Raw genomic sequence first — 25,064 nt, forward strand, 5'->3', positions numbered from 1 at the left:
AAAACCAAACAAAGATGCCACAAAAAAAGAAAACTACAGGCTAATATCACTGATGAACATAGGTGCAAAAAACCTTAACAAAATTCTAGCAAATAGAATCCAACAACATATTAAAAAGATCATACATCATGACCAAGTGGGCTTTATCTCAGGGATGCAAGGACTCTTCAGTATTTGCAAATCAATCAATATGATACACCACATTAACAAATTAAAAGATAAAAACCGTATGATTATCTCAATAGATCCAGAGAAAGCCTTTGACAAAACTCAACATTCATTTATGATAAAACCCCCCCAGAAAGCAGGCATAGAAGGAACATACCTCAACATAAAAAAAGCCACATTTGATAAACCCACATCAAAATTATCCTCAATGGTGAAAAATTGAAAGCATTTCCCCTAAAGTCAGGAACAAGACAAGGATGCCCACTCTCACCACTACTATTCAACATAGTTTTGGAAGTTTTGGCCACAGCAATCAGAAATAAAAGGAATCCAGACTGGAAAAGAAGTAAAACTCTGACTGTTTGCAGATGACATGATCCTCTACATAGAAAACTCTAAAGACTCCACCAGAAAATTACTAGAGCTAATTAATGAATACAGTAAAGTTGCAGGATATAAAATTAACACACAGAAATCCATACATGAGGCAGGGTGCTCAGGGCTGGTGCACTGGGATGATCCTGAGAGATGGGATGGGGAAGGAGGTGGGAGGGAGGGTCAGGATGGGGAACACATGTACACCCGTGGCTGATTCATGTGAATGTATGGCAAAACCACCACAATATTGTAAAGCAATTAGCCTCCAATTAAAATTTTTAAAAAATTAAAAAAAAATAAAGTATAGGCTGCATAATACATATCAATACACAAACCAGAAAAATAAAATAAAATAAATGGGACTGGGACAATTGGTTTACCTACCACGAAAGAAAAATCATATCCCTTCCTCACTGCATAAGATCAAAAATCAAAATATACAAAAGGAAAGAGACTCTTTGTATTATTTCAGAGTAGAGACAGATTTTGGAATCATGAAAGCACAGTTTACATAAGAAAAAAAACTGATATTTGAATATTCATTTAAAAGTATAAAAAAATAAGCATTTACTAGGGGAAAATGATATAACTGATGAAAAAATTTATCTAGGATATATAAAGAATTCTTAAAATTCAATAAGAAGAGCAACCAACTATTACTGATTTGAGAATAGAGAAAATTTACCTCATGTCCTCTGGGAAACTCCTTTAACCACTAAAAAAAAAAAACAAAAAAACCTGAGCAATAAGATATGGTCCTCTGAATGATGTAGGATACAAGTCTAACACTCCTGATAATGAATGTTAAAATTGCACCATAGCTTCCTAAAGCCTTTGACATTGGATATCACTGCCACTATTGCCTCATATCAAGATTTAAGTAACAGTGAGCTCTTCAAACCTAAGGAGCTTCAAATGCTAAGGAAGTCAGTTACACGGAAAAAAATGTCTAGAAGAATTATTAATAAGCAATTCATAGAAGAAGAATACTTAAAGACCAATAAATGTATGAAAAACTGTCCACCATCAGTTAAAAAAGAAATGAAAATTAGAATAACCTACCACTGACTTTCACTTCTGCCCATGAGGGATTTAGTGCTACAAAACTTATTCACAACCAGAAAATAGGACAAAATACATGTGACAACAACTTTCAGATATTGTAAGATAAGTCTGGAATATCGTATCATGCAATTAAGTGATTAAATGCTCAGAAAACAAAAGGATGGGTTATGTCAAAGAGACACAGGAGTCAACCTGAAAGAGCTCCCAAGGGCCCAGACTGGAACAATTTGAACGAAGTAAATAGCATAACTAGATTATAATATAGATTATAAAATATATATGTATGAGTCCATACTGATATAAGCAAATGAATAAATAAATAAGTAGGGGAGTAGAAACAAATCTTCTTTATAAGGTAATCCCAAATAATATACATATACTAATATTACTCCCTCCTCTAGGAGGTAGAGCTTCTAGCTCCCTTCCCACCTATGGGAGCAGCCTTATTTTTTGACCTCTTGAATAGTTCTCTCCTCTTCTGATGCCACTAACCATTGTCCAAGTTGTCACCATTTGTCTTAATTACTGCCACTGCCTCTTAACAAGCCTGCTATTTTCACACTTACTATCCATCCAATACATCCTCAACACTGAAATGAGAGAAAAAACAGATAACAGAAACAGACATATAGGAGTTCTAGATGTTGGCATTAAGAAAGACTTTTAAAGTAATATGTTTAAAGCATAATCAAAACAAATGAAAATCTAGGAAAGGAGCTTAATGAAAGATTTCTGTGGTTTAAAAGGAACACAACAGAAGCAACCTACAGTAAATGTCCATCAAAAGAGGAATGGATAAAGAAGATGTGGCACATGTATAAGATGGAGTATTACCATCTTTATTACCACTTATTACATCTTATTATATTTATTACATCTTATTACCATTTATTACCAGCCATAAAAAAAGGACAAAATAATGCCACTTGTAGCAACATGGAGAGACCTAGAGACCGTCATACTGAGTGAAGTTAGACAGGGAAAGACAAATATCATATGATATTGTTTATATGTGGGAATCTAAAAAAAGGGTACAAATGAACTTATCTACAAAACGGAAATAGAGCATGTAGAAAACAAACATATGGTTACCTGGAGGTGAGAGGGGGAAGAGGTAAATGGGAAGACTGAGACTGACGATACAGACGACTCTAAGTGAGACAGATAGCTAATAGAGACCTACCTCAGAGCACAGCGACCTCCACTCAGAACCGTGCCACGGCCTATACGGGAAAGAATCCAAAAAAGAGTGGGTGTATGTATAACCGATTCACTCTGCTGCACCTGAAACTACACAATACTGCAAATCGACTACACCCCAATACAAATTTTAAAATAGTAAAGTAGTTTGGCTCTTGCTTTGTCTCTCTCTTATTTGGGATTTTAATTCATCCATATGTCTAACTTTTCAATTTTACAAAGCATTCTCTTTCCTTGAAAAAAGAGATAATCCACTAAGTGGCAATAAAGAATAAAACTATAAATTACTATAACATGATGTAGTTCTTTTTGAATAGAGAAAAAAACATTCAGAATCTGAACAGTTCTACCAATAAAATATGAGAATTGCTAAGTTCACTTTAATTTCTTTCAAGAAAACACACCCAGTTGGGCCACCTGCATATTAATTTGCAAGTGTCTTAAGAAAATTAATGACAAGTATTCTTTGTATGCTGTTTTTTGTCTTTTGCCCAGATTCTAAAACAAAGTCATGGAGTGCGTAGGATGTAATAGGAAAGAGGCTGAGTCAAATTATATTTTAAAAGATTCCTTTAAAATTTAAATTTCATCAGGTTCTCGAATAGAAGGTCAGAAGATAATTGATAGAATGGTTAGTACACAGTTAGCTTAAAATGGGAAGAGTATCAAGCAGATTTTTTAAAAAATCAGGTTACACAAAAAGAAATAAATAATCCTGGACAGTAAACACAGCAATGTGAATTAAAGAAAGCTCAAGGCATCATTTCAAAACAAGTAAATTAACCACACTTCTTTTTGCTATAACACCAAATGTGGTGAGATTACAGTATAACCAATATGTTGCTGGTAATGTGATTTAAACTCTTCTAATAATAAAAATTAATACAAAATTCAGATCCATTAGTTCAAGGATCCCCATCTGGAGAATTTATCCGAAAGAATAAACTGGGCTTCCAGGTGGCACTAGTGGTAAAGAACCCGCCTGCCAATGCAGGAGACATAAGAGATGCGGGTTCGACCCCTGGGTCAGGAAGATCCCCTTGAGGAGGGCATGGCGACCCACTCCAGTATTTTTGCCTGAAGAATCCCATGCACAAAAGAGCCTAACAGGCTACAGTCCGTGGGACTGCAAAGAGTTGGACAAGACTGAAGCTACTTGGCACACATCCTAAAGAAAGAATTCAACAAAAGAACAAAATCTATAAATATTATTAATAAATCAATAATAGTATTTATAGTCAAACGGAACAAAAACTGTAAACAACATACATGTTATGAATAAGTAATATCACAATGAGAAAGAAAGCGGCCTCCAGGCCTTTCAGATTGTAAACAGGACCAGAATACTTCTGGAGTCAGACTTGCAAGGCTAGAACAGCAGCCTATGTAGAGCTCTGGCTTAAACCTCTAGCGGGAGGGAGCAACACCCACACTGATTACAGGGAGGCAGCGTAGAAGAGCAACCAGGGGCTAAGCTGAACAAGGAAAGAATGAAAAAAGGTACAAAAGAAATGTCGAAAACTGATGGGAAGCTACTAATGTGTGAGGCACGCACAACAATGACAACATGGGTCAGCTGGAGACAGTTAGCATCTAATTAAAACACTGTATTAGTATTATATACGAAATCCTTCTTCATGTTTTTGTGGTTTTATATACTTCCTAAAGTACATAGGTATTTCTGCAATACATATATATTATACCTACAATCAGAAATAAACATTCTTTAATCAGAGTAAAATAAAACATAAGAGTCTAATCCTTGCTATTCTCAGCACGGTGGCTTGTTAAGAGATGCAGAACCTTGGGCCCCACCACAGACCCAGTGAATCAGAATGCGCAGGTTAACAAATTCACAGATGGTTCATACATATTTGCAGTCTGAGAAGCACTGCTCTAACTCTCCTGCTCCCCACACCCACCACAGTGCACAGTACATAAGAACCTACCAGACTCTGCTGCAGCATTTTCTGGTGAAGACATGTCATCATTCCCAAAAGAGATGGGTAAAAGGTTTCTCCAGGTACTGAGCCTTGTGTTCTGAGAGTTAGACAGACGGTCTAATTAATATCCTGGGGCTGGCACACAATTGCTTTTCACCTAGTCAAACATACAGTGTAAAGGAATTTTAGACAACTCAGGTTCTCAGTTTTGACATATTATTACTCATTTATTTAGTCACTGTTATTCAGCAAATTGAAGGCCGGGAGGAGAAGGGGACAACAGAGGATGAAATGGTTGGATGGCATCACTGATGCAATCGATGGACATGAGTTTGAGTAAGCTCTGGGAGCTGGTGATGGACAGGGAAGCCTGGCATGCTGCAGTCCGTGGGGTCACAAAGAGTTGGACACAACTGAATGACTGAACTGAACTGATTCAGCGAATTAATTCTTTTATGCCAAACTTATTCTGAATTAGATGCTGGGGACTCATTATTGAAGGATAAAAATTAAGTTCAGAGCCTATCTTCAAGGAGTTCATTTACAACCTATAAAAAGTCCTCACATAGGATAAACATTTTTTTCTCTTCTAATCTTTGCCACAGTAGGCCTGTAAGATGATGTTATATTGTTCCTACTGGTTAAAATCTAGAGGGTTTTTTGTTGTTGTTGTTGTTTTTGGTCTGGAGACTTTTATCATTAGTTTACTTGCAAATGAAATAAAGTGAAAGTGTTAGTGCTTAGTGTTAACACTAAAATAAAGTGTTAGTTGCTAAGTCATGTCTGACTTTTTGCCAGCCCATGAACCAAAACCTGCCAGGCTCCTCTCTGGAATACTTAGAGTGAGTTACCATTTCCTACACCAGGGGATCTCCCCAACCCAGGGATCGAACACTTATCTTCTGCACTGCAGGCAGATTCTTTACCATCCACCACAGAAATAAGGTTACCATAACTGAACCTAAAAGTTATTATTTTGAAACATATATCTTAAAACTTTGTGATACAGTATGTTAAGAATGATTATTTAAAACATGGGAGTAAGACAAAATCATAGGTGGCATATTATTTCAACATTATATGAGGATGGTGTTTAAAAGGCCCTCCCAAGGATTATTTAATTATATAAAGAGATTGTACTTTGTACAACTCATTATTTACTGTTGATTCAAAGTCCTAGACTTAGTAAGAATACATGTTAACCTATAAATTTTCATCCTGTAGGGATACAAATAATTTCCGTCTGGATGAAAAAAGATAATACCAAAGATTATAATTTGTTGTCCTGTTGGGCATAAACCAGGCATTTAAAATCTGACCCAGCAATCTTACTCTAATACTTGTTCAAAATACATATAAAGACCTGGACCCTCAAAATGTTCTCAGAACCACCGTTGTCACCTTCCCGGTTGCTTCACTAATAAATAAATGGAATAAAATCCTTAACACGGTTTCATTTCAAATTTTAATGAGTTGCATTTTAAATTTTTTGAAAATTCTACTTTTATGAAGGGGTTAAGGTAGATTTCTTCTTTTTAAAAGGACAGCAGGACTTCCCTAGAAGTTCAGTGGTTCAGACTCTACACTTCTAAAGCAGCGGACGTGGGTTTGATTCCTGGTCAGGGAACTAAGATCTCACATGCCATAAGGCCAAAAAATAATAAAAGGACAGTTGTGGCCCTGTAACCGATACTAAGGTGATGGACATAAGTGGTATGCCTCCTCTGGAAATAACACTGAAAAGTCAAATATCTTATTGTTAAATAAAACCCACGAAGAAGGACGCCCAAGCTTCTGCCTCCCAGATATATGACTGAAAATATTTTAAATGATACAATCTTTTAAAATTTGTTTGAAGTATAGTTGATTTACAACATTGTGTTACTTTCTGGTATACACCAAAGTGATTCAATTATATATAAATACACACACACACACAATTTTTCATTTCAACTTCTTACAGGATTTGAGTATAGTTTTCTGTGCCATACCATAGAAGCTTGTTGCTTATCTATTTTATAAATGCTACACTGTGCTTAGTCGCTCAGTCGTGTCAAACTCTTTGCAACCCCATGTAGCCCACCAGGCTCCTCTGTCCATGGGATTCTCCAGGCAAGAATACTGGAGCGGGTTGCCATGCCCTCATCCAGGAGATCTTCCCAACCCAGGAAATGAACCAAGGTCTCCCACACTACAGGCAGATTCTTTACCATCTGAGCCACCAAGGAAGTCCATTTTATGTATAGTAGTTTGTATCTGATCATCTTAAACTCCTAATTTATCCCTGCCTCACCCCGTTCCCCCTTTGGTAACCATAAATTTGTTGTCTATGCCTGTGAGTCTGTTTCTGTCTTATAAATAAGTTCATCTGTATATTTTCTTTTGTGTGTGTGTGTGTTAAGATATAGTTTTATTTTTTATTCTGTTGGAGTATAGCTGATTTACAATGCTGTGTTTCAGGTATACAGAAAGTTGACTCAGTTATGCATACCTATATAACCTATTTTTTCAGATTCTTTTTCCTTATAGGTTATTCCAAGATATTGAGACTAGTTCCTTGTGCTATATGGTAAATCCTTGTTTAAGACATATTTTTGATTCCACAAACAAGTGACATTATATATTTGTCTTTGACTTAATGTGATAATCTTTAGGTCCATCCATGTTGCTGCAAATGGCATTATTTCATTCTTTCTTATGGCTGAACAGCATTCCATTGTTTACATATAACTCATCTTCTTTATCCATTCATCTGTCAATGGACACCTAGGTGCTTCCATGTCTTGGCTATTGTAAATAATGCTGCTATGAACACTGATATGCATGTATCTTTTCAAATTAAAAGTTTTTTCCAGATATATGCCCAGGAGTGGGATAAATAAATAAGCATTTTTGTAAAAATCAATAAGAAAACAAACCAATTTAAAAATAGGAAAAAAAGCAAAACTGACACTTCACCCAAGAATATGTACAGATGGCAGGGAATTCCCTGGCAGTCCAGTGGTTAAGACTCCATGCTTCCACTTCAGGGAGCACAGGTTTGATCCTTGGTCAGGAAACTAAGACCCCATATGACCCTCGGTATGGCCAAAAAAAAAAAAAAGGTACAAATGGCAAACAAGCATAAGAAAAGATGCTCAACAGCATATGTCACTAGAGAATTGCAAAATAAAACTACAATACGATGTTAAGCGCTAACTATCAGAATGGTTAAAATTCAAAAACATGACAATACTAAATGCTGGCAAGAATGTGGATTCACTGCTGAGAATACAAAATGGTACAGTCACTCTAGAAAACTATTTAGCAGATCCTTACAAAGCTTTTCCAGTGGTCATGTATGGATGTGAGAGTTGGACTGTGAAGAAAGCTGAGCACTGAAAAATTGATGCTTTTGAACCGTGGTGTTGGAGAAGACTCTTGAGAGTCCCTGCGACTGCAAGGAGATCCCACCGGTCCATCCTAAAGGAGATCAGTCCTGGGTATTCATTGGAAGGACTGATGCTGAAGCTGAAACTCCAGCACTTTGGCCACCTCATGCGAAGAGTTGACTCATTGGAAAAGACCCTGATGCTGGGAGGGATTGGGGGTAGGAGGAGAAGGGGACGACAGAAGATGAGATGGCTGGATAGCATCACCAACTCGATGGACATGAGTCTGAGTAGGCTCTGGGAGTTGGTGATGGACAGGGAGGCCTGGTGTGCTGTAATTCATGGGGTCGCAAAGAGTCGGACATGACTGAGTGACTGAACTGAACTGAACAAAGTTTAAAATAGTATTGCCATATGATCCAGCAATTGTTCCCCTAGTTATTTACCCAACTGATCTGCAACTATGTCCACACAAAAACATGCATTCAAATGACTATAGTTGGTTTATTCATAATCAGCAAAAACTGGAAGTAATCAAGATGTAATTCAACAGTGGAATGGATAAACTATGGTATATCCACAATGAAATATTATTCAGTGATAAAAAGAAATAAGTTATCTAGCCAGAAATAGATATGGAGGAATCTTAAGTGAATGGTGCTCTGGGAAAAAAGCCAGTCTGAAAAGGTATGATTCCAGATTGGCAGTATGATTCCAACTCTATGATAAGGCCTTTATCAGATATGCGTTTTGCAAACATTTTCTCCTAGTGTACAACTTGTCTATTTTTTTAACAATATCTTTCACAGAAGTTTTTAATTTTAATAAAGTCCAGTTTGTAAGTTTTTTCTTCTTTCTTTTGGTGTTGTGTCTAAAAATTCATTGCCAAAACCAAGATCATCTAGATTTCTCCTTTGTGACTGTGCCCTTTAAAGAGCTATTTTAAAGTCCTAACCTCCAGTATCCATGAATGTGAACTTATAGGGCATTTCCAGGTATAACCAAGTGAGGATGAGTTTCTAACTCAATGACTGATATCCTTAAAAGACAAGTGAAATTTGAACACAGATACAGAGGAAGAAATCCATGCGATAACAGAGGTAAAAATTGGAGTCATATGTCTACAAACCAAGAAACTCAAAGATCAATGGCAATCATGAAAAGAGGGAGGCAAGGAAAGATTCTCTCAGAGACTTTAAAGCCAGCAAGGCTTACTCACAACTTAATTTCAGAATTTTGCCTCCAAATGTGAAAGAATGCATTTTTTCTTTTTTTTAATCATCCAGTTTGTAGTATTCTGTTATGGAAAACCTAGGAAACTAATATATTTTCTGGCACCAGAATGTTGTGCTGATGTAATAATTACCTAAAAATGTGGAATTTAGGTAATGGGTAGAAGATGGAAGAGTTCTGAGGTAGAGAAAGAACTTAGATTGCCTTAAAAACACTATTGATGCAAATACAAATGTTAGGGATTTCCCTGGTGGTCTAGTGCCTAAGACTCCACGCTCCCAATGCAGGGTACCTGGGTTCAATTCCTTGTGAGGGAACCAGGTCATACATGTTGTGTGGCATGGTCAAAAAAAAAATTTAATTTTTAAAAATTAAATATATAAATACAGAAGTTAAAGGCAATTTTAGTAAAGGAGTTGGAAAGAAAAGAGGGGAATTTTAGAAAAAGAGCATATCCCAAACATATAAAAAGTTTTACAACTCAAAAAGAAAATCAACCCAATGTTTTTTCAAATGGGCAAAAAATTTCAAGAAAATTTTTTTTTACAAAGGAAAAATACAAGTGGTACACAAACAGATGAAAAGATGCTCATCACCACTGGCCAAAGGAAAAATGCAAAAGAAAACAATACTAAGATATTACCACATACCTATTAGAATGGCTGAAATTAAACATACACACAAAAAACAATACAAAGTAGTTTTGGCAACAATGTGAAGCTACTGGGATGCTCATTATTGCTGTCTGGATCACTTATTACCCTGTTTATTTTTCTTAGAAGCACTTGTCATTACCTTAAAATTTGTTTACGTATGTATGGAATAAGTCAAAATTTATCTGCTTATATGTTTACTGTGTATCTCAATCAATATAAGGACCATGAGACTGGTGACTTGGTCAGTCTTGTTACCATTTTTGTCATCTCAGCACCAAGAAAAATGGCACAAACTGAGCACTCAAAACATATTTATCAAGAGGCAGGAAAGAAAAGAAAGGACACTAAGATAAGTCAATGTGTGGGGGCAAGGAACCCAGTCACAATACACCACAGAGGGACAACATACTGTTGTAAAAGAAAATGAATTTAGATCACCAGAAGGCTACATGCAGAGACCGTTAATTTCAGCTGCACATCAGAATTATCTGGAGAGCTTTGCAAAATGCCGATCCTTACACCAAATCAAGTTGAGAACCATTGAGGAAATGGAACCTAAACTACAGAGCTGCTTAATGGAACCTAAGCTACAGAGTCACTTAATTTCCCTTTGCCCCAAAATTCTCACCTACAAAATGGAAACAATACACACTTCCCAGAGTTATTGTCTAAAATTAAGACTACAGATAAAGTTCTCAGTAAATGTTAATTCTCCTCCCCAGAGAAAACTTGATGAAATCTTCACTGCCCAGTGATAAATGCTAATTCAATCATTAACTTATTTCAGACAGTGACTGCAGCCATGAAGTTAAAGACACTTGCTCCTTGGAAGAAAAACTATGAAAAACCTAAGCAGCATATTAAAAAGCAGTTAACATCACTTTGCCAACAAAGGTCCATATAGTCAAAGCTATGGTTTTTCCAGTAGTCATATATGGATGTGAAAGTTAGATCATAAAGAAGGTTGAGCTCTGAAGAATTGTTGCTTTCAAACTGTGGTGCTGAAGAAGACTCTTGAGAGTTCCTTGGACTGCAAGGGGATCAAACCAGTCAATCCTAAAGGAAATCAACCCTGAATAATTATTAGAAAGATTGATGCTGAAGCTGAAGCTCCAACACTTTGACTACCTGATGTGAAGAGTCAACTCATTAGAAAAGACCCTAATGCTGGGAAAGATTGAGGGCAGGAGGCAAAGGGGCGACACAGGATGTGGTGGTGGGATGGTATCACCAACTCAATGGATATGAGTTTTAGCAAACTCCGGGAGATAGTGAAGGACAGGGAAACCTAGTGGGCTGCAGTCCATTGGGTAGCAAAGTCAGACACGACGTAAGCAACTGAACAACAATCACCAATTCATACTTTTCTTTCTTACTTGATTATTAAATTGAACATCTGCATTGGGTAAATTTAGAAATACAAACTTTTTTACTCTCCTGATAAGATGATGCCTGAAGCTCTGTGATTCTTCTCAAACCTGGCTGTAGGTTAATTACCTAAGAAGACTTTTTTTTTTTTAGTACCAATACCAAATGTCCAGACTTGGCCCAAGTCAACTGATTTGGAATCTCTGGGGGGAGTCTAGAACATCAGCATTTTTTAAAAAGTTTAATTCAACAGTAATTTTAAAACATAGGACTGAAAAGCTCTTATTTGCATTAATGATATCCCATGCTAATTGCACATATGACTCATTCAGGGAGCTCTTAAAAAACAGATTGAGTCCAGAACCCCAGCATGACTTACTGATTCAGAATCTGTGGATGTAAAGCCTATCATTTTGCAAAGCTTCATAAAACTCCCCCAGTTATTCTGGTGCACGCCCACTGGGAACCATAACTTTGTGCCATGCATTCAGTCTCCCTGTTGTCCACCAGAAAACATCATTTAGAACTTTCACTTGCCTCCTGTGCCAAGCCTGCTCAGTGGCTTTTAGTCAGCAGATGAAGTGACACGTCACAGTGGGTCTTGATTTTACAGATCTTTTAAGAACATGTTCGTGTGATGCCCCTTGACCCAATCGTTTACCATACGCGGTGCCCAGCACTAGCTATATAGTCCATTGTCCTTTCCAATCAAATCCCTGTAAGAGGTTGCTGATCAGGTAAGGACAAAATGGAATCACGTTACTCCCCAAGCTTTATTTCCCTCTAAATGGTATTGCAGTGCCAGGACAAATTAAATGAATATCACTGGTCAGGTGAATCTGAATGAAATCTGAGTTGTTTTCTGCACTGAGAAGAAAACTGCTTCCCTCAGAGAGGTAATAAAAGTAGGGAAAACAAAGATGATCCCTGAGTTAAGCGCATTTCCAAACTCAACCTAAATCCAGCAGCAGAAACCTTAGAAAATGATTCCAGGGGTGTCAATCAGTCAGTACACACACTGCCATGGCTGCACTACCAGGGAGATAGTAGTGCAGTATTTACATAACCAGGCATTAATTTAGGTTTATTAAGTATATTAATTCATATGACCCTCACAAGAACCCTATATGTAGGTATTATTATTCTTCTTATTTCATGAATAAAAAGAAAAAAGGAACAGAGGTTAAATATTTTGCCCAAAGTCACACAGCTAGTAGGTGGCAGTTTCTGAATCCAGTCAACCTGCTTCAGTCCATTATCTTGTCTACTCCACTACTACGGTATAGATGAGTGATGGGTAAGTTTTTTTAAAAAAAGTTGAAGTCTGCAACAGAAACTGGATATCAGACCCTGTGTACCTAGGGCAAGTTACTTAACCCCTCTGAGCCTACTTTTGCATCTGAAAAATAGAGATAATAATAGTACCTGCCTCACTGAGTTGAGGTGACAATTCAACAAGGTTATGCATATAATGTGCTTCTAAACAGTGCCTGGCACTTTTAAGAGCTGTCAGTGTCAGCCATTAATATTATCTGTATCATAATACAGCCCAAGCAGTTAGGGAGAAATTACAACCTATGATGCTGAAAATTTTCCCTGCTGATCTTAGATCTGTAGATTCCCATTACAGCAGAGCCAATAAAACAAGTAATAATAGATATTCACAAAATCTTAAACTGTCACTCAGGAAAACCCCCAGCTCCTCCAGTCCAAGACTATGAATTAGTCTGGAAATGGAAAGCTCTATTTGCTATAGTTTGGCTCTTTTTAGAAAAACATACTCAAGTATCAAGTTGTATAAATGCAACCGCACCAGGAGCTAGACTTTCAAGTAGCTGCAGACTGTGGCGGACTTTTGTTAGAGAATATGTCACAGGAGAAGATTCCCCTCAGGTGGTAAATGTCGCCTTCCTCAGTCACATTTGTATAAACAAAAGAAAAACAAAGTAAGGATTCAAACAGGTAACAGTCACCATATGGTTGCCATTGTATTAAACGTTTTCCATGTATTACCTCACCTAATCTTCACAACACATTTCCCACCCACAGGAAGCCAACAACCCCACTGGGTTAATCTCACTTTTAAGTTTACGACTACACACCTCAAACAGGCACTCAGCGCTGCCTAGCAATCCAATTCCATTTCCCCACTTAGTTCACTGTCCCACTTTCCAGAAGGGCTATGTCACATGTATCTCCTAACACCTCTTCTCCTCTCCCTTGCTGCCCTTACTCTCAGCCACTGGCTGCCTTCATAGACAGATGGTGCCTCTACTACCTGTCTGCATCTGTACTTTCCTCAGCTTCCCCTCTAGATACAATGGACTATATGTTCCTATTCATTTCAAAGCCAACTACTCACCAGCACTGGGGTCTCCTCTGTGAGGTACTCAAGTACTTCCCCTGAAATGTTCCCCTTTCTCATATGCATCATTTTCCCCTTTCTATGAATTCAATCCCACTACCACATAAACATATTCTAGTTTCCCCTATCTTAAAAGAAAATTCCACTTGACTTTAAGACCCCTCTAGTCTACCAAAGTTTTTCTTGTTAAAATGATGAAAATCCTCTTAATTGCCAAACTATTCTAGCATATTCACCGTGGATGGCCATCATCTCCCTCTGGTTTTCCTTCCTCTTCTCTATGTACACTCTCAACCTAGGTGGTTTCCCCTAGTCCTTCAATTTAAATACCACCTATGTGGTAATGATTCCAAAGACCAATTCTAGCCCTAAAATCCTCTACGACTTTAGACTCAAATTTCCAATGGCATATTTGACATACCAACTTAAAAACTGACTAGCTGATTTATATTACATATGTTTTACCATAATTAAAAAAAAATCTACCCGGTGGTTGACAGAGTGATGGAGAGATGAAAAACAAGCATAGCTAAATATTAATAGTAGGGTCTAGGTGGTAAGCATATTCACTGTAAAATTCTTTCCAAGTATATTGTTCGTATGTTGTATGTTGGGGAAAAACCTATTAGGAGTCTCAACATAATATATTCAAAACAATTTTTGATTCCATCCATTCCAGATGGGAAATCTACCTCTCACCTACAGTGTTCTCCCATCTCATTAAATAGCAAGGCAAAAATCCAAAACTCAGCCTTGAGTGGCTCTCTCCCACCTGGAATATAATTCCATGAAGGCAAGGACGCTGCTCATCTAGAAAAGTCCTAGCACACAGGAGGTGTTCAAAAATAACCTGTGGAATTAATCATGAGTTAATGCTCTGTTTCTCTCTAAGTCCTACAATCCTCACTGGTCCTTGAGTGAGAACAGAGCTCTTGGCCTCCAAACCTCCCCAGCCCAGGGAGCAGAAACTGTCCTAAGACCCGATTATGGCTTCTTACCCATCATAGCAGTTCCATGCTCCTCAGCGAGAGTTCAACGCCTTTCTTTACCACAGAACCGAAGTGACTCCTGTCCCAAACCTGTGACACACAGAACCCCTGACACATGTCACAGCACAGCTGGGCGTCACACTGCCCAGGCTATCTTCCCCCAAGGATTCAGCGGACTCGGATCTCACTTTGCCCAGGGCCTGCCCGAATCCAGCCCAAAAGACCTCCTTGTGGTGACTGGGGACAGTCCACTCCTTCAGTGGGCACCAGTGGCGTCTTCCTCCCAAGACCATTGGCTGGACCCAAGTCTGCCCTCTCCCGCTCCTGGGCAGCAGCCCCCTCTACCCTCCCCCGTGTCCCACCTGGCCCCCACCACCTTTCCTCACCTGGATCTGCCCCGCCCAGCCTGGCCCCAACCGCCCCGCCCGCCTCCAGCCCGCTCCCTTGCCAGTTGGGTTCACGCGGGAGCTCTCAGGCCGGGCGAGATCGGTGCCATCCAATCCTGGAGGCTCCCGTGGGCCTGCGCACGGAGCCTCACCCCCTGCTCCAGAACCCTCGGTAGCAGTGCTTCCCTCTGCTGGCCTTCCGAAGCGCTGCCGCGGTCACCGCGGACCCGGTGGTGGATTTCCTGTGGTCCCTGGTCCACTCCCGTGTGTATGCTCGTTCCCAATGCCGGCAACTCTCTGAGCTATGCCCACATCCATTGACCCACTGAGGACTGTGTTCTCTGGGGGTGGTCGCCTGGTTCACACCTGCCCCTAAGCTTCCTGCTGAATTGGAGAGGAACCAGGATAGGCTGCTGGTTTGCAGTGTCAGGATAAGGCAGGTAGTGTTTAGGCACTTCGGATAGGATAGACTATTGCGAAAGGAGTCACTAGCCTGTGCCAGAATGGCCTGTGCCAGAATGGCCTGTGCCAGAATGTGAGGTCATTTAGCTGCTAAGTCGAGTGAGACAGTTTCAGCTAGGGTGGTCAGTGTAGGGGAAATTCAGCATATAGACACTGTCTCAGTACTCCAAGCCAGAATCGTTTTATCCTAACAAGAGCACCTCTCTTCATTTGGTCCTGACCAGAGCCACTCTGGTGAACCTAGTTCCCTTAAGGCATGATGAGACCCTGCCTCACTTAGCGCACAGCCTGGTCCAGGGGAACCATATCATTGAACTGAACTGGGACTGAGCAAAAACAGTTACGTCACCCTCTGTCCAGGCATAGGGGTCAATTTCCTGCGTGGTGAGTCACAATAGCTGCCTACTCTCCACCAGAGGCCTGGCTATCCCTCAGCAGCCAAGTCTTCCTCCAATCTCAGGATAGGATTCCTCCTTAAAAGATGGGCTCCTGTTTGATGTTTCTGTTGTTTCTCATCGTGTCTAATGTCAAAAGTCTGCGCACCATCACTATTTCACAAATCTGAGCAGCACAAATGAATCAGAATGTTCTATTGATGTGTTCCTACATATTATATGGCTGTCATGGGGAAACACAGAGAGAAGTGTCACCCATGGCATAGGGAAATCACTGAATGGAGACTGAATGAACACTTGGTGGAAGTGGTCCCTGAGGTCTCATCCTGTCCCTCAACTTTCTGTTAAACCATATCCTGTTCCCAGTGGTTACATACCCAAGAGGCTGCTTATGTTTTCACCAGAGAAAAATTTTAAGAATTATAAAGTTAGTTTTTCATCAAAATTTCTGCCATTCTTTGGCAGTCTTGCTATCACCAGTAGTACAAGGAGTCTTGCAGGCCAAGGTTTAAGTCCCTCCTTTGCTACTGAAAGGTCCCCTTTCTAGCCTGACTGAGGAGTAGCTTGGTTGTCCCCTCCCTGCTGCCCCCAGATACCAACTTTTTGTATCCTGCTCAGTTCCAGGTCCACTGTGGATCCCTGGGGAAGCTCAACTAGTGTAGCAGCAGTGACCAGCACAGAGGTGATGCAGATTCTGGAAGCTCGGTCTGTTTTCCTGACCCTGATCTGAGCACCCAGACTCCCTCAGGATGGACCCGGAAAGCCAGGCATACTTCTGCTCTCCATTGAGCTGAGACCCATCTGCTTTCAACTGCAAGAATTTGCTGCCCAAATGGCCACTCATCTCAAGCTGTGAGTCTCCAGACACAATCAGAGAGGACCCTTGAGGGCCTCCCAGATCCCAGTAAACAGCTTGAACCCAGAACTTCAGGACCCAAAGTCATGTCTTCACAGCCCCCAAGGCCCATGTTCACGTTCAGGGTTTTCTAAACCTTTCTTGGGGCCAGGTGAGAGCAGATAATTAAGAACAAGCAAAGCTGACAACAACAAAAAATCATTTCAGCCACACTACCCTTCCACAGGCTCCATCATGGTACAGACCTCCGCTTTACAGCCTGGTTTATTTTTGGATGGTGCCCTTCACACCCAGCACCACCAAGTGTGAGTCAGTGGGGACTGTGAGCTTGGAAGAAGCTGTGGGGCCATTTCTGTGTGTTTCTTTCTCTCTGTTCAGCTTTGAGATACTTCACATAAAAGACTCTATAAAAATAAATTGTGGAAAGTACAAGGCCAATAAAAACCCCAGTGGAAGCTGAAAACTAGTTTATTTAAAAAACCGAAGGACATGCACTTACCTCGTTCTGGATTCCCAGCTGCCTAGTTCCTGGGCCTGGCACATGGTCAATGCCCCATAAATATTAATTGATCGATCCATTAGTTGGTTGCTCCCCCATTTGCAGAGCAACAAACAGTCTACCGCTCTGCCTGCACACACACACAAGCCTAAGGAGAGAGTCCTTAGGCTTTGATGGGAGAGTTGCTAAGTTGGCAAGGGAGTCTGCCACAATGCCCTACCTTCTACTTCCAGCGCTGCTTATTAAGAGTCAAATAAAGATGTGGCAGAAACTGAATTGCAAACACTGCCAAATTCTGAGAGAGGAGCTGGATGCATGCCTTTCAGGCCTCATGTATTTGGTCCTCTTGGTCAGTGCCAAGTCCTGGGCTTTACAGCAAAAATTCAGATGTTGCCATCTTACTGCATCTTATTAACTGGACAGAATAGGGTACGTGCAGAAGGCAACTTCTTTGTTCCTTTCTAATGTCTTTCAAACTCAATGCTTAGATGCATTTTTCCCCCTGGGGTCTTGCATATAAAACCTTGGGAAGGTCTAAAACTTTGAGCACCCAGAACAGTCCTTTTCAGTGTAAGACTCCCTTTGACTTCTTATCTAATTCTCGGGCTCTCTCTATCTTGAGGCCAGGACTGCTTTGGGCTAGAAATAGGCATGGGAAGTGGGCATTTCAGTTTCTCCTTTCTTACCCAAATTCACACCCACATTCTACCCTCCAGACCCAGCATCTGACACCTCCGCAGCTGGAATCCAACACAGGACCCTCTGCTGACTGTTTGTCCTGAGAAAATCCTGGGCTTTCCTTAAGAATTTCCCTAAGAATTCCTTTTAGAGATACCTTCAAGGGCAGCTCCATGACTGGGGTCATGTTGCCATTCACCAGTTGTTTATAATGCCCTCCCTCTTTTCAAATGACCTCCCACCTTCAGGTCATTCTGAAACTTCCTATAGAACCCGCCTTGCCAATACATGAGTAGTCACCGCATGGTTGAAGCAGAGTAAAGAAGACCACTTTTCAAAATTAAACTTTTTTATTTTGAGATTATTGTAGATTCACATGCAGTTATATAAAACAATACAGATGATCTCCGGTACTCTTCACTCAGTCTGCCCCTGGTAACATGATAACATCTTACAAAACTAGCAGAGCATCACAACCAGGATACTGACATTGATGGGATCCATCCCTCTTGTTCACATTTCTTTTGTTTTACTTGTACTCATTTTTATGTGTGTATTTTAAGTTCTATACAACCTGAAATTTACATACATAATACTGTACATCAGCTGTGTTTCAATTTTTTGAAAAAGTTCTACATAATTTTATCATAGGAGTAGGTTCCTGTATCCACCACCGCAGTCAAGATCTGAAATAGTCTATCACCATCAGAATGGTGCCCCTTTATAGCCACACCCACTTGCCTCCTACCTGCCCCTCCTCCCCTGCTTCCTCCTAAATCTAGAGTAACCACAAATCTGTTCCCCATTTCTATAACTTTGTCATTTTAAGAATGCTATATAAATGGAATCATGCTGTGAAAACTTTTGCGATTGACTTTTTTTTTTCAGCATAATTCTCTAGAGATGCATCCAAGCATGAATCAATAGTTTACTCCTCTTGGTGTGAATGTACCAAAGTTTGTTTAACCATTCACCTGCTTGAAGGGCATCCAGATTATTTGCAGTTTTTGGCTATTACAAATAAAGTTGCTATAAACATTCATGTACAAGTTTTTGTGTGAATATGTTTCCATTTCTCTGAAATAAATGTCTAATATGCAGTTGCCGAGTCTTATGGTAATCGTATATTTACTTTTTTATAAGGAATTAACAAACAGTCTTCCAGAGTGACTGTACAATTTTATATTCCCACCAGCAATGTATGAATGACCAGTTTATCCATATCTTCACCAGCATTTGATATTGTCATTATTTTTTACTTAACCATTCTGATAGATGTATAAAGATATCTGTGGTTTGACTTTGCATTTCTCTGATCACTAATGAGATTTAACATCTTTTCATATGCTTACTTGTCATTTATATATAATCCTCAGTGACATATCTGTTCATTTGCTATTTTCTAATTGGATTTTTTGATATTTTACTGTTAAATTTTGAGAGTTACATTCCAGATACTAGTCTTTTGTTGGATACATAGCTTGCAAATAATCTCTCCCAGTTTACAGTTTGTCTTTTCATCCTCTTAATAGAAACTTTCACAGAGAAAAGGATAGATTTTTCATTTTTCCTTTTATAGATTGTGATTTTGATGTCAAGTGTAAGAACTCATTGCCTAGCCCTAGAACCCAATTCAGGGTTTCCCAAGTGGCACAGTGGTAAAGAATCTGCCTGCCAATGCAGGAGACACAAGAGATCCAGGTTTGATACCTGGGTCAGGAAGATTCCCTGGAGGAGAAAATGGCAACCCACTCCAGTACTTTTGCCTGGAGAATCCTATGGATGGAGGAACTTGGAGGTTTGCAGTCCATGAACTCGCAGAGTTGGACGTGACTGAGTATGCATGCAACGCAGCAATACAAGAACCCAATCCTTTCCTTTTATTCCTCTAAAATTCTCATGGTTTTACATTTATATTTGAGTCTGTGATCAATTTTGAGTTTGTTTTTGTTTAAGGTGTAAAATAAATAGGGTTAATGGGGGATTTCTATTGTTTTTTTGTTGGCTTTTTTTTTTTTTTTTTGGTCTATATATGTTCATTTATTGAAAGGCATTTTTTTTCCCATTAAATTTCTTTTGTACCTTTGTCAAACATTAGTTAGGAATACTTGTGCCGGGTTATTTCTGGGTTCTTTGTTCCATCCCATTGATCTATATGTTTATCCCTCCAATAGATTATACTGACAAAGTATAGATTATACTTTGATTATGGTAGCTATATAGTAAGCCTTATTATTTAGTACAGTGGTTTCTCTCACTTCAGTCTACTTTTTCAAGATTATTTTAGTTGCTCTAGGGTTTGCACATTTTCAGAACATTTTTTAAAATTTATAAAATGGATTTTAGAATAAGCTTACCTATGTCTACAAAATGTTTTCCTGGGAATCTGATAGGAATGACATTAGACCTGTAAACTAATTTGGGGAGAATTGACATCTTTACTATGTTGAGTTGGGAAGGCCATTTTTGCTCTGCAGTTTAGTGATGAATGTGTGTATGTTTGAGCAACCTAATACAAATAGTGTGCTGGCAGATAATAGAAACTTAATAAATATTTTTGGCAGAAAGGAAGGATGGAAGAACCTGGGAAAATCTTGAAAAGCTTGCATCAGTGGTTCCCAAATTTGGACACACATACAATCCTCTGCTGACATTAGTAAAAGTACAGATTTCTGGGTTTCACCTCAGCCAAGCCTGCTGGTTCAGATTCTCCAAGGTTGAGGCCAGCAGACCTCTATTTTTAACACTCTTTATAACTGATTCTCAGGTACAGTCAGGTTTGAGAACATGCAATACAGAAACTAGACATGGAAGCAGTTTGCAGGCAATGAGCTGAGTCCCTTAGGACCACAGTGTTCTTTCTAATATTTGCCCTGAAACAAAGGAAGGGGCAGCTGAAATCAAGTTCACTTAAGGCAAATGAACAAGTCCTTCAAGAAATAAGGCTCAAAATGAATAAGCAGCCCTGGAGGGAGGGGGAAGGACCTTTCCTATAAGGAGAAATTTTGAAACTGCAGATTCATTTTGAAACTGCAGCCACCCAATTCTTTTCCAAAGAGAAAATAAGAAACCAGAGTTCAGAGGACTGCAAGCAGTTGCAAAGTTGTAAATACTGTTATTTATTCACTGCACTGCTTACTTGATTAATCCCCTAACCTTGAGGTCCATGAAACTGTGCAATAGGGCCCCGAGGGAGCTGACTCCAGCCCCAAGAGCTTTGGAAACGAAACTGTTCAGATGCCTGCAAACTTCTTTCCAAATAACCTATCAGGCTTTTCTATTGTAAAAGAAAGTGAAAGCGAAGTCACTCAGTCGTGTCTGACACTTTGTGACCCATGAACTGTAGTCAGCCAGGCTCCTCCATCCATGGTATTCTCCAGGCAAGAATACTGGAGTGGGTTGCTATTTCCTTCTCCAGGGGATATTCCTGATTGAACCCAGGTCTCCTGCATTACAGGCAGACTCTTTACCTTCTGAGCCACCAGGGAATCCCTTCTATTAAAAAGAAAACAGGAAATTAGAAATAAAAGTACTTAGAGAAGAGCTCATAAATTAAATTTTCAAGCACAGGCTTCTTTAAACCTTTGTCCTTGTTTTTGTTTGTTCTTTCCCTCTGCTGTTGCAAATTTTTTAATTTTCAATGTAAAATTCATTATTTAAGTAATAAATATATAAAAGTAAAGGAATTTTTAATAAAATATTCCCCTAAGTCCATCACCCAAACACTGAGCAATTTCTACTAATATTCTATTGGTTCACCTTCCCTGCTCTTCATTGTATTCCTGTGTGCATACATGCTTTTCTGTTGCTTTTTATTCAACTAGCATACAATTTGGAGTTATTATGTCAAACATTTTCTTAAGTTGTGACTTTTCAGTATTTATTTTACTTGTTTTCTTGACTGCATAATATTCAATAGTGCTAATATACTAGAACTGCTCTTTTTCACCATGTTGTCTTTAGCATTACCATATTTTATTCTATTACCATTTCTGTTCTATTCTTTTTTTTTACCAAAAATAATTGTTTTTTATATTATTACTGATATATTCTAAGGCATTCCAGCCATTTTTAGTTTGCTGTTTTAATCAAGAATAATGAGACAAACATCTTAAACAGATATTTTCTTATTCTGAATTATTTCTTTGGGATAAATTCTCAGGAATATCATTGTTAGGTCATTGGACATAAGTATCTTTATGCCTTTTGATATTTATGAGAATACCAAATTCACCAAAATTTTGCAAAAATTGGATAGTATTTTTTGAATTTTGCAAATGTGGTGGATGCAAATGTATATGTTGGCATTCATTATTTTTTATTAGAATGTGTCTACCATTTGTATTTTTATCATATACATTGTCTATTTAAATACTTTATTATTCTATTATAAATTATAATGACCTTTCTAAATATTATAGATATTAATCTGTATTCACAATTATGTAAATGTTTTCCCTATCCACTGCTCCTATTTTTACATTAATTTTGTCATTGTTACTAAACAGAAATTTTAACCTTTCCAATATTGTCAACTTTGCAGTTCTTGTTTGTTGTACGCTTTGTCTATTGCAGGCTACCAGAGAAAGTTACCATGCCTCTGTAGATCTGATAAAACCAGAGTCTATTTTCTACCAGTTTTCCTATGCTTTTTTTTTAATCAAACTGTATGTAATTTTAGCAGATGAAATGAATTTGGAATCTAAGTCATCTTTTCCAGTCCTACCTATGAAGTTGGCCTAGTCCTCCACACCTATATATTTCAGTTCTACCCATGAAGTTGGCCTCTTCCCCCACACTGAGGCACTGACTGCCATAAGTCCCCTGTTACATAGCACTCAGGGTTCCTGGGCTCACACTGTGGTCCCCCAAGTCTGTTCTTTTGTACATTTGAGAGCTCCAAGTTTTAGGATTTTAGTTTTTGCTATGGTGGTGGCTATCTGGTAATAGTGGATCTGCCATTTCACACTTCCTTTTTTCTTAGAGGGTCCCATCTTATTTTTCTTTCCTATAATTTTTAGAATCAGAGCCCCAAAAGGAAAATGTTCTTAAAAGAATGTATAACCATTTGGAATTGCATGGGAAAAACACAGACAGATAACAAAACATATTACTCCCATGGCTTTGAGCTAAGTCTATAATCAGATTCCTTCAAGGGATCTGGGGGCACTTTGAATACCATGGAAATTCCTTCAACCAATGGAGAACCCAAAAGTACCAGCTGCAACAAAGCATGTGTCCCAGAAAGTGTGACCACTGCACACTTACGGTACCGTAAGACGTACCCTTTACAGGTTTATCTTGATGTGAGAGGGTGATTCTCAAATTCTTTCACCAGGGGAAGTCCCACTTTGAGCTCGCAGGGGCACGTGCATGTGCCTGCACACACACACAGACACACACACACACACACACGTACACACAGAGTTCTATTCAACATAAACGCCAGAACTAAAGAGGGTCACAATCACTATTCTTTAAAAAATGAGTTTCAGAAGTGACAGGCATGCTTTTTTTTTTTTTTTTGAAGTTACTTCTTAAGTGGGCCAGACCTTTCATCCCAGGTCACCGTCTCAGAGCCCTGCTGGCCTCCTTCCTGATTGTAGAGTATGTGGGTACATTCTTTAGACCAACATCTGAGGCTCTTCCACGTGATCAGGGTCAGAAGGATGTCCAGGCAGAAACCCTCGGGTTCTGCCTCTGGAGAATGTCCCACTTTTTCTGCTCACCTAAAACAATAGCAGCTTTTACTGGGTTGTTTTGCCTTTTGGCCAGCAGCCTTCCCTAAACAGAACAGTTCGATTGTCTTTTTAATCTTACTGGACAGCAGTGGTTGTTTTAGCCTCAAAAGAGAGAAGCAGGAGGACGCATGACATGGGATGGAAAGATGTGTGTGTTATATAAGCCCACGTGGACAGGCACATTCTAGGGGAAATGTAAAAATGCACCAAAAGGGTAATCAGAGAGCAGCAGTGTGAATCGGCCCCTCATAGCTGCATGATCTCAGACAAATTAAATAAACCTTCTAAGCTCCGTTTAAAAAAGAGGAATAAGAATACCACTCAAAGTTGAAATGAAGATTCAATTAAGTCATTTATAGAAAGTAACTATATACTATTACTGTCTTAATATCTAAAAAAACCAAATAAAATAATTTGTTACACAATTTTAAAGGATGCATGACTCCATCCATAAGCAAAGTCCCATTATACCCTCCAAAACATCTCCATACTTCCGAGATGAAAGAGAAAAATGTATACAACAGAGGCCTTTAACCTTTGGGAGATTTATTCTCCTGAAGAACTTGGAGAATGTTAAAAGTTACTTTTTCCAAAAGATGCAGCAAGTCAACATTCTAACTATAGAGCTCCCCACCTGCCTCAAAGCACATCTGTGGGCAGCTCCACGGAGCCCAGGCTGGGAACTCACGGCCTGAGCACTCCCCACCCACAGGCCCACCTTCTGTCAGCAGGGAGAACAAGTGACCATGACAGGACTCAGCTTAACTACATCCCAAGCCATCGTCCATCTGCGGGCTATTCAGGCCACCCTGAATCTTGACATCTCTGCCATAAACCAATGCTTCTTCTCACTTGCATCATCTCACTGCTGTAATTTCCTCCTTTATGATTTATGATTAAAAGTAGCTAACACTTTTTGAGTTCTTACTACATGCCACACAGTGTGCTAAACACGTGACTCAAATTGTCATCTAACTCTCCCAGGGACAGCACGAGGTGGATTTCATTATCTCCACGTGGCAGTAAGTTAGCTGCATCTTAGATGGTTTAAAGGGGTTTCTCTTGTGGCTCAGCTGGTTAAGGATCTGCCTGCAATGCAGAAGACCTGGATTTGATCCCTGGGTTGGGAAGATCCCCTGGAGAAGGGAAACACTCCCCACTCCAGTATTCTGGCCTAGAGAATTCCATGGACTATACAGTCCATGGGATTGCAGAGTTGGACGTGACTGAGCAACTTTCACTTCACTTAACTAGATGGTTTAAAAGTCACTTGCTGCAGGTCATTTAGTCAGGAGCCTAGCTGGGAGCCGT

At 39.3% G+C, this 25,064-nt stretch overlaps 1 protein-coding gene across 1 annotated transcript in view; it reads right to left on the reverse strand.

The window, feature by feature from the left end:
* The window catches only part of PTPN20 (protein tyrosine phosphatase non-receptor type 20), a 61,009-nt gene extending 56,210 nt beyond the window's left edge, over positions 1 to 4,799 (reverse strand). Inside the window, exon 1 of the mRNA XM_065919210.1 lies at positions 4,761 to 4,799. Coding sequence (XP_065775282.1) covers positions 4,761 to 4,799 — 39 coding nt within the window. The remainder of the gene's footprint in view (positions 1 to 4,760) is intronic.
* Positions 4,800 to 25,064: the final 20,265 nt, after the last annotated feature.

Source organism: Muntiacus reevesi, chromosome 2 (assembly GCF_963930625.1).
Source record: "Muntiacus reevesi chromosome 2, mMunRee1.1, whole genome shotgun sequence".
NCBI classification, from domain to species: Eukaryota; Metazoa; Chordata; class Mammalia; order Artiodactyla; family Cervidae; genus Muntiacus; species Muntiacus reevesi.